The 9,962-nt window shown below is 41.7% G+C and overlaps 1 protein-coding gene across 3 annotated transcripts in view; it reads left to right on the forward strand.

Moving 5' to 3' along the window:
• The window catches only part of LOC132028601 (protocadherin alpha-C2), a 106,435-nt gene that overhangs the window by 68,376 nt on the left and 28,097 nt on the right, over window positions 1-9,962 (forward strand). For all 3 annotated transcript variants that reach the window (XM_059417768.1, XM_059417767.1, XM_059417766.1), the window contains exons 2-3: window positions 3,466-3,524; window positions 6,697-6,785. In XM_059417768.1, the coding sequence (XP_059273751.1) occupies window positions 3,466-3,524; window positions 6,697-6,785 (148 nt within the window). The remainder of the gene's footprint in view (window positions 1-3,465; window positions 3,525-6,696; window positions 6,786-9,962) is intronic.

Here is a 9,962-nt window from a genome sequence, read left to right on the forward strand (position 1 = left end):
AAATTTATATTTATATTTATATAAAAATATAAATATATTTTTGTATTTATACTATATATATAGTATATATATTGTATGTTATTTATATTGTATATACTTTATTTTACAATAAAGTCAGCTAGAGGGAAGAAAATGTTATTAAGAGAACCATAAGGAAGAGAAAATACATTTACAGTACTATATACGGTATTTACTGAAAAAAATCGATATGTAAGTGGACCAGTACAGTTCACACCTATGTCGTTCAAGAGTCAACAATATATGTATTCCATGTAAATTAGTCTAAAACACAAACTTTTGTGGGACACCTGAGTGACTCATTCGGGTTAAGTGGCTGTTGGTTTCAGCTCAGGCCATGATCTTAGAGTCCTGGGATGGGCTCCATCCTCCGTGAAGAGTCTGCGAAAGTTTCTCTCTCTTTGTCCCTCTGTCCCTGTTACCCCACTCCCCCGCAGTCCCCTGCCTGGCTCACATTTTCTCTCTCTCTCTCTCTCTCCCCCAAATAAATAAATAAATCTTTTTTTTTTTTTTTATGCACAAACTTTTGTGTTAGGGAGACCTAAATGTAACAATCAGCCAAACCCACCAATCAGGCAAGTGATTTAATCTTTCTAAAGCTCAGATTTCTTATTTCTATAAATTTAAGTACATTAATGTTACTCTTGCATAATAGTTTATTTGTTCAGAAACATTTTTAAAACCTACCCAATACCTGAACCATGTGAAGCTCTGAGGACATAGCTCTGTATTATGAATATCTGAGGATCTTCATATGTTTTATGGATGAAACAGATACACTTTACATAGAATTAATGATCTAAAAAAAGTGTTAGGGTAAATGCAACAGTATGTTTAGAGTGCTTATCCTATTGCCTAATATCGTGTGGAAACTTAAAACACTGTATATTCTTCCTTTCCTTTTCCCTGCCCAGTCTTACTACCATAAGATATGTCATAACTACAATTCTGATAAATGAATCTGAGAAGCACCTTGTTGCTGATGAACTATTACAGAAAATAGCATGACAAGTTATAGTTGAGGAAGTGAGGTTGTGTAGTGAACTGAGTTCCTTTTTTTTTCCCCAAGATTTTTATTTATTTATTTACTTATTTGAGTGGGAGAGAATGAGAAAGAGAGAGAAAACACAAGATGGGGAAGGGGCAGAGGGAGAACAGACTCCCTGCCAAACAGGGAGCCCGATGCGGGACTTGATCCCAAGACTCCAGGATCATGACCTAAGCCGAAGGCAGTCGTCCAACCAACTGAGCCACCCAGGCACTCCGGGAACTGAGTTTCTCAGTCAGTCCTACTAGAACTGTGCTTTTAAGCAAAACAAGGTTGGTACTTTCAGTCCAAAGATGAAGTCACTGCAGTTTTCATCACAAATGTTACCCAATCACAGAAAAAATGGCAACATTTACCTAATGGATATCCAAGTCTTTACTAAAGGAAGGTTCTCACCGTTGACACTAGTGCTGCTGATGGTAAGGGGAGAGATGGTGATAATTAGATTAATAGGAAATATTTTAGTTGTTTTTCCAGCTTTACAGAATGAGTTGCAAATCGTTTCTCTTTTGGTCACTGCAACACCACTAGTAGAAAATGAGAACCCTTTCGTTTCATCTGTAGAGTTTTATGCTACTTTAGATGGAACATCCATAGAATGCTGTGGATTTGACCACCAAGAATGATATTCCTATCTTGCCAGCAGAGTGGAAGGGACCGAAGAGGGCAGTTAATGTATGGGGACATTTGCAGTGAAGTATCTTAGAGTTGTAGCTTTTTCTGGGCCTTGACTTCAGCTAAGTTTCCAGTCACCGGCAAGTTTGTCAGGGAGTTGAGATGCTGATCACTCCTTTCCTAGGTGTTGTGGGAAAGTGTGGCTATGAAATACTCTGCATCCTTTGAATAACAATAAAAAGGATAAGAACTGGGGCACCTGGGTGGCTCAGTGGGTTAAGCCGCTGCCTTCGGCTCAGGTCATGATCTCAGGGTCCTGGGATCGAGTCCCACATCGGGCTCTCTGCTCAGCAGGGAGCCTGCTTCCCTCTCTCTCTCTCTCTGCCTGCTCTCCATCTACTTGTGATCTCTCTCTGTCAAATTAAATAAAATCTTTAAAAAAAAAAAAGGATAAGAACTAGAATTACTGACATTTTGAAGTAGTTTATTGGTATTTCTGTGGCTTTGTATCTACAAAAATGATCATTATAATCCAGAGGAATTTTTAGAATACAATCTCCATCTGTTCATCTTTCCACTCAAATAGACTTCAGTATTCAGTGACAGAGCCCACTTTAATCTCTGCCCATGAAAACATGTTGCGGGGAACATCCATCAGAGGTTTTTTTGGTAAAGATTTCATTTATTTTTGAGAGAGAGAGAGAGCACGCATGCACAGAGGGAGGGGCAGAAGGAGAAGCAGACTCCCCACTGAGCAGGGCCCTGTGGACCCCGCCCGGGATCGTGACCTGAGCTGAAGGCAGATGCTTACCTGACTGAGCCACCCAGGCGCCCCTCACAGGATTCTTTGATAACAAAATTTTTGCTAATACATACCAGATAGTGATGGTGGTTCGTTTTGTCCCCAGTGATTCCTGAGTACCTTCTACGCAACCTCTAACTCCTCCAACAGTCTTCAGGGGCCTATATTTTCCTTTTTCGTCCTCTCCACTTGGAATTGACAGTTTGTGGACAAAGGGTGACAGATCCTTCCCGTACACAGGTGCTGCAGACTGAGCCAGACCGTTTTTGCATTTCAGGCACTCCCTGTTAAGCAGTAAGAGCTGAGCAGCAGTAATTGAGGGAGGAGGCCAAACACTCTGCAAAGCAGGGAGCGGGTGGGATTTTATGAAAAGGACTGTGTAGCAAAACAAGTTCAGACTCCCGTCGTGGTTTGTTTTCCTCTCCCTGGGATTCCTCTCCAAGCAGCAGCAGAGGCAGTTTTCAGTCGCTGGCGTGCGACTGGGCCCCATCCATCCTGGGTGGGACATGCTGCAGTCTGCAAAGCCGGCGGCAGATTGCAGTCCTCTGCGGTGTGGCCGGCCAGCAGAACTCATGGAGTCTGAGCCCTGTTCTAGCTAGAATACCAAATGGGAGAACTTCCTTTAGTGAAGCATTTGAAGGCAAAACAATGAAAGCTTTCCCCATCTCAAAATAGCCTGCCCTTCCTCTAGGGCTGCTTTAGGAACATGGACCTGTTTTGAGCAAGGCGAAGACACAGCTGGTCCTCACAGCATCATTAAATCTGGTTTTTCCATGATATGGAGTCTGTGGAAGGACTCCGATGAGCTCATTTTCTCCTGAAGTGCTATATATATATGGATAGCATCTTAGAGTTGCCCATAAAATGGCTCCTTCGATACTTTTTTCAGATATGAGAAATATTTCAGAAATAGGCTAATCAGTCACAGGGCAATCACCACTCTGCCTTATTAACAAAACCTCCCTTTGTGATTTTTTTGCAGCCTCGACAGCCCAACCCTGACTGGCGTTACTCTGCCTCCCTCCGAGCAGGAATGCACAGGTATGTAGTTCCTTCCTTTTTCTTTCTGTCGGGAGAACTTTAACTTTGTACGGCTCGGACACATTCTGTGTCCAGGGGCTGGAAACTGCTGTCAAACTGAGAAGTTTTAGATACTTTTCCAGGAGAAAATAGTTCCTTTTGTCTCCACATCTCTAATTGAAACATTGGAAGTAGTGCCAAATGCTTATCAAGGGCTGGCAAATCAGAGTTCCCTGTTAAGTTACAGAGACAGGCTTCTGGGTACTTTCTCCCATTGAAAGTTCTGTAGGGAAATAATTACAACTTCCTCTATCCCTTCCCCACCTGTACTTTCTGTCCCTCCCCTAGAAATTCTTTAAATTATTTAAATTAATCCTGATGATTTTGGATCCGAATATAAGTATGTGTTTTCTACCTTAGTTTTCTGTCACACGTCGACTTTTATATCCTATTAACCGCAATAACTGGCTGTCATTCTTGTTCATGTTCATCCATTTTAGAATCTCCGTATCTTTCCCATCTTGTTACTCTCTTGTTCCTATCGATGGCGTGGGCTCTTTAGTGGATGAGCCATGTGAAAGGCCTTTATTGAATATCTGGAGACCAAATCTATCTTATTTTAAATGAAAGTAGAGTAATAGTATGACTCTAAGACTCAGATTAAATATAATTTTGGTTTCTCTACTTTGTCTCTTTGACAGTAATTGATTAACTACCATTATCCCCAGAGCTGATTTAGTGCCATAGGGCCAAATAAAAGATTCTTTACTTTTGAGTGTCTTTGGAAACCAGGAAACTAATGATCACGACCCGCAAAAGGATTTTGTTTCAAGGGAGGAATGAACTCTAAACTTAAGCCCCTCAAAATGTCTGGGCAACAGTTCAGTAGATCTTTAACAAACCTACATCAGTCTCTTAAGGGAGAGCTTACAAAGTATGTGTTAAGTTAATGAAAAATTAGAGCGCCTGGGTGGCTCAGATGGTTAAACGTCTGCCTTTGGCTCAGGTCATGATTCCAGGGTCCTGGGATCGAGCTCTAGGTCGGGCTGCTTCTCCCTCTCCTTCTGCCTGCTGCTCCTCCTGCTTGTACTCTCTCTGTCCAGTAAATAAAATCTAAAAAAAAAAAAAAAAAGTCAATGAAAAATTAGTTTTAAGTCCATTTAGAAATGCATTAAAGTGAAATAAATTAACATAGTCTCAAGCATTACATTATAAGTCAAGCAGAGATCATTATAATGGGTGCTATTTCTCACCAAGAACCAATCAGTGAAGGCCTGAAGATCAGTAGTGGGCATATCGAGATGTCACATTGGAACCTGGGTCATAATTTTAGCCCAGAAAAACTTGTGCGGATGTTTGAATACTAGTGGCAGGAGGGCTCTTCCTGTTTGTTAGTGACCAGCTTATGCTTTTGCCTGCATCTGAGCTACTGCTGCAAACCATGCAGTAGGGAAAAGCATGGTTTATAATACCAGCTTTTTCTCTCCTGGCTGAACTAACTAGTGCTTTACTTGAAAAGTGTCAAAGCCACGAGATGTGCCTTTAAAGCTACATTTGAAATAAAATGCTAAAACATATCACTTCCTTACTCCATTTTCAAAGCGGGGGGGCAAGTGTGTTCCTATTCAGGTTTCAACTAAGATATAAGTAGGATGAGGAATGAACTAAAAAGTGCAGTTAAATGTAACTTATTCCTCATAGTACAGTATACTGAACATATATTAGAGTTGTAAACTCAAAGAATACTCTTCTCTTTTTACACATGTGCTTGGCTTCTTGGCTGTTCTGGCCTCAGACCTCATGTAACTGTTTTTTTGAAAATTCTGCTTTGAGTTGAGCTGGTTCCAGGGTGGTTACATCTCCAGAATGAATCTGACTGAACCCATAGAATTTACTGGAAGAATCTGGGAACACATGAAGGATATTAATATTTGGGGGGAAAGATTCTAGAATGTAGGTGAAGGGAAGAATTGCAGTAGGGCAGAGCTTAATGAGTGAATTTTGATTAGATATATTATTCAGAGTCAAGAGTGAAAGAATATTCAATTGATAGATGAGCTTCCCCCACAATAGTTCATCTGCTTCGCCGCCTCTCATAACCTTTCAAATAGTAGTGTAAATTTTGAGTAACTTAATTTGCAAGATGAACCAATGTCTTTTTGAAAAGAATCCTCTAGGGGCGCCTGGGTGGCTCAGTGGGTTAAGCCTCTGCCTTCCTATCAGGTCATGATCTCAGGGTCCTGGGATGGAGCCTGAATCAGGCTCTCTGCTCAGCAGAGAGCTTCCCTCTGTCTCTCTCTGCCTGCCTCTCTGCCTATTTGTGGTCTCTGTCAAATAAATAAATAAAATATTAAAAAAAGAAAAGAAAAGAATCCTCTAATTCTGATGAGGATTCTTTGGGTTGATGTTTACTCTTACGGTCCTGTTTGTTCCTTCCTTCCTTCATCCATCCCACAAGTATATGAGGGTCTCCTATGTGTGAGCATTGAACATATATAAATGAATATGATGTTTGCCCCATTCCTGAAGCGTTTATGTTCTATCTCTGCTTGCCTCCAAGGGAGTCCCAGTTCATGCCTCACTCCCTACAATATTTCATGCTGAGTTAATCTCTTCTGAATTGGGATCCATGAGTGATGGTGATAGGCTTCCTCAAGTCCCAGGAAATATAGGGTGTGTGGTCTATAAGTAAAAAATACAGAAAGAGTAGAACATGAAATACGTTAAGAAGTAATTGGGTAACTAATTTGGAATAATGCTACAGTCAACAAATAATTTTCAAGTATTTTCGTCTTTGCTATAGAGGACTCAGAAACAAGAGAATCAGCAAGAGAGGCCTGGGGCTTCTGAGAACAAGTTCTCCTCATCTGGTTCAGCAATAAGGTGTTAAAATGGCATTAGCCCTCTGATGGGCTTCCCATTAGATTTACTGAACACCATGTGGCATTAATGACAACCAGAATTGCCACAAAGATAAAACATGTTTATTGCCCAAATAGTATAACAAGCAGGAAGTCAATGATGCTTTTGCAGTTTATGTAAGGTAACTGCTCAGTAGTCATTGCTTCAAGTATGAGTACAGTGTGTTAGCCGTAGTGCTGCCTTCAGAGAGCCATGTGCTTTCTCAGGGTGGAAGAAGATCTGGAAAGTCATTTATGGTCTAACCATTATTTGGGTCTCTGTGTTTACTCAGCTCTGTGCACCTGGAGGAGGCTGGCATTCTGCGGGCTGGTCCAGGAGGGCCTGATCAGCAGTGGCCAACAGTATCCAGTGCAACACCAGGTAAAGACCCAAGGTCTCTCTTCTTGCTGGGTTCTAGAAGACAATTAGATGACTTGTTTGTTTGTTTTTTAAGATCAGGAATGCTAATGGTTTTCTTTTTAGTTTTCTTCTTTTCCATCCATGTATGACTTCCTTATACTCTTGCATGATTATTTTGATTTTCTACTTAATGTCCTTCAAGAATTAAAAACAGAGAAGAGTACACATGTATATAAAGTTCTACTGTAAAGTAACTAGGGGTCTTTCATGTGCTTAGGCTATCTGAGCCACACAGAGAAGATCTGGTGGCCTCGTGTGCAGAGGTGACACTGTTAGCAAAGATCTTTTGATTGAAGATGTTGCAAACCCGTTCAGAGTGGTAAGCAAAAGGGAGACACATAGATCTACGGATAGATACATGCAGTGGAGTTTCTCATGGAAGTGGAAAGTATAAAAACCAAGGTACTACTCTCTTTGACTCCAGGTCAAAGTCAGACCTGCTTCTTTCTGCATACCTACATCATTCTGCAGACTGACTTTTACTGCCTTGACATGTACATTTGCACACGTGACTGTCTCACAGTTTCTTAATTTAGAGGACCAGTGAGGGCTGATTCTAATCCATACTTTCAGGAAATAGAATCTGCTAGATTGGATCAAGAACCCAGTGGCTGGGAGAGCATAGAAAAATTCCTTAAGCTCATAATTTCTTAGTTTCCTTATTCTCCTCTAATCATACAGTGTCATACAATAAAAATATGGCTTTGTAGGCCCATCCCTGTGACAGTTTTCAGAAAGGAAGGATTTCAGAGACTGCAAATGGTGTCTATCATAATCCTCTATTAATAGAACATGATGATGATGATAATAGTTCCTGATTATTGAGCCATAATCTACCCAAACATTGTGCCGAGCACATTAAACATGTGATCTCATTTATCCCCCATGACAGCCTTGCAAGGGATTTATTATGACTATTTTACATATGGGAAACTGGAGACACAGAGAGGATAAGAAACATACCCAGGTTCATGTAGTTTGTTAGTGGCAGAGTAGGATTCACACCCAAGTGTGTCTAGCTCCAAATCCAAGTGTGTGTAGCACTTATATTCCTAGCATGGCTGGCCTGCAAGAACCCATCCAAATTCAAATATATACACAGATACATTATAGATGACACAAGTGTGCGTGTGAAACATTCTTTCCAAAAATAATCAGGTGCCTTTCAATGATTAGGCTATCCGAGTAACATGTGCAGCTAAGGGCCCATTTTTGCTGGCAACTCTAAGGGCTTTCATCGATTCTAATCAGCCAGCAATTGCTATTTATGAATGTGGCATGATTCAACTAAAAGTCACATTTGTCAAAAAAAAAAAAAAAAAACACACACACACAACAGAAAATGCACAAGTTAAAGCAATTCATTAGAGAGTAATATTGCCAGATGGCAAGAAGAGGAACATAAAATAGTTCATTGACAAATCTGCATCCCCAGTGCCAGGGATGGAGTGAAGAAGTGATGGAGGAGGAAGGGCTGTTGGGCTGCCCAGTACTGCAGCATGGGAGGCACCTAGAATGTTAAGATCTTTTCTGAAAGCAGCTACACCCACGCCCTGCTCACCTGCCTTCATTTTAGGGCTTTTCCTGTTCTCGCGGGGCTTTGTAGGTCACTCTGGTGAGCCAGGAACTAAGTCGGAATACATTCTGCCTTTCATTGATGATGCTGGTGGCTGCACATTCCTAGGCAAATGCGCAGTAGGAACCGTCCGCCAGTATTTTCATTTGCATCTGGCCCAGATCTCTTTACTTCAGATCTGAAAGAATGTTAGGAACCCCTTTTCTTGACAGAAGATAAGGAAGGAGTATGGGACTCCTGGGTGGCTCAGTTGGTTAAGGAAGGAGTCGCCATTGCTCCCCTTCAGTATTGTCTAATCCCTTCTGTCCAGGACTGTGCCTGGCTCAAGACGCACGAGTCACCATCCTCATGGACTGAGCTGGACACAGCTTCCATCTTCCACCACGTAGTCCACGGGTGACCTCACCATATTTTTCCACACACCTCCTCACCAGTGACTTGAAGTTAAAGGAATGCCCCTCTGCTTTCTGCACTGTCCTTTCAACATTTTTAGGTTTTAGGACTCAAAAATATGTTCTGCTGAGTCAGTAAGGAATATGGCATAAGGATTAAGATCATGATTTGGAATCAGATCTGAATCAAATTGCAATTCCAGACTTCCTTGCTGGGTGAGCAAAAGCAAATTGCTTAAATTCATGTTTTCCAATTACTGTTATTTATCTGTAAACTGGGTGTGGTGATAACCCCATGAATTGCCGTGATTACTAAAGAGGAAAGAACTGAATATAGTGCTTGACAAACGGTGTTAATAAATGCCTAATTTTATTTTATTTTATTTTATTTTTTCTGGAATGGTTTTGCATGACCCATGACATGGCCTAGGCTGATGACCTGGTGGCCAGAATTCAGTAATTCTCATTTCTGGACCCAGAGACACACCCTCTAAGGTTGTCTGGATCATCCTGACATCTGTACAGTCCAGGCACTCTCCCTACATCCCTACCCCAGCTGCCCTTCCGGAGATGGAATGAGGAGGCTTCCTTAGCTCTCCACAGAGAAAAGGAAAATGCTTCAAAAACTTGTTTATTTCCGACCCCAAGAAGAGCCTGCCTTTCATTGATTCTGTTGCCCTTAGTGCCTCATGATGAAGGTGCATTTGCTTCCAGAAGGTTTCCTCTTGTTGCCTGGGTCTTCTTACACGTGTGTCTGAGACCCCCTCATGAACCACTACCTTTTTACACCTAAAAGAGCTGCAGCCTGCGGCTGTGAAGAGGAGGCGGCCGTCTGTGCCTCAATCCTCATTTACATGTCTTCCTTGTTTCTCCTCCATTGATGCATTCTTTTGCTTTATCACTGAACCGTTCATTTATCTTCATAGTCCACAAAAACCTAGGATAAGATGTCCGAAAGGATCCATGGGGACATCACCAGGTGATGTCTCTTGCAGGATAAACAAGTCAGGGATCAAATTGGTTAATCCTGATTCCTGGCCCCCTTCTCCAGCCTCACCTCTATGTGAGCAGACCAGGACAAGGGCTTCTTTAGCAGCTTCCCGGGAGACTGAGCAGAGGAAAGAAAATGGGCTGAGGAGGGAGAGCATCCAGTTACAGCTTCTTGGCGGG

The sequence above is a fragment of the Mustela nigripes genome, chromosome 12 (assembly GCF_022355385.1).
Source record: "Mustela nigripes isolate SB6536 chromosome 12, MUSNIG.SB6536, whole genome shotgun sequence".
Taxonomy (NCBI): domain Eukaryota; kingdom Metazoa; phylum Chordata; class Mammalia; order Carnivora; family Mustelidae; genus Mustela; species Mustela nigripes.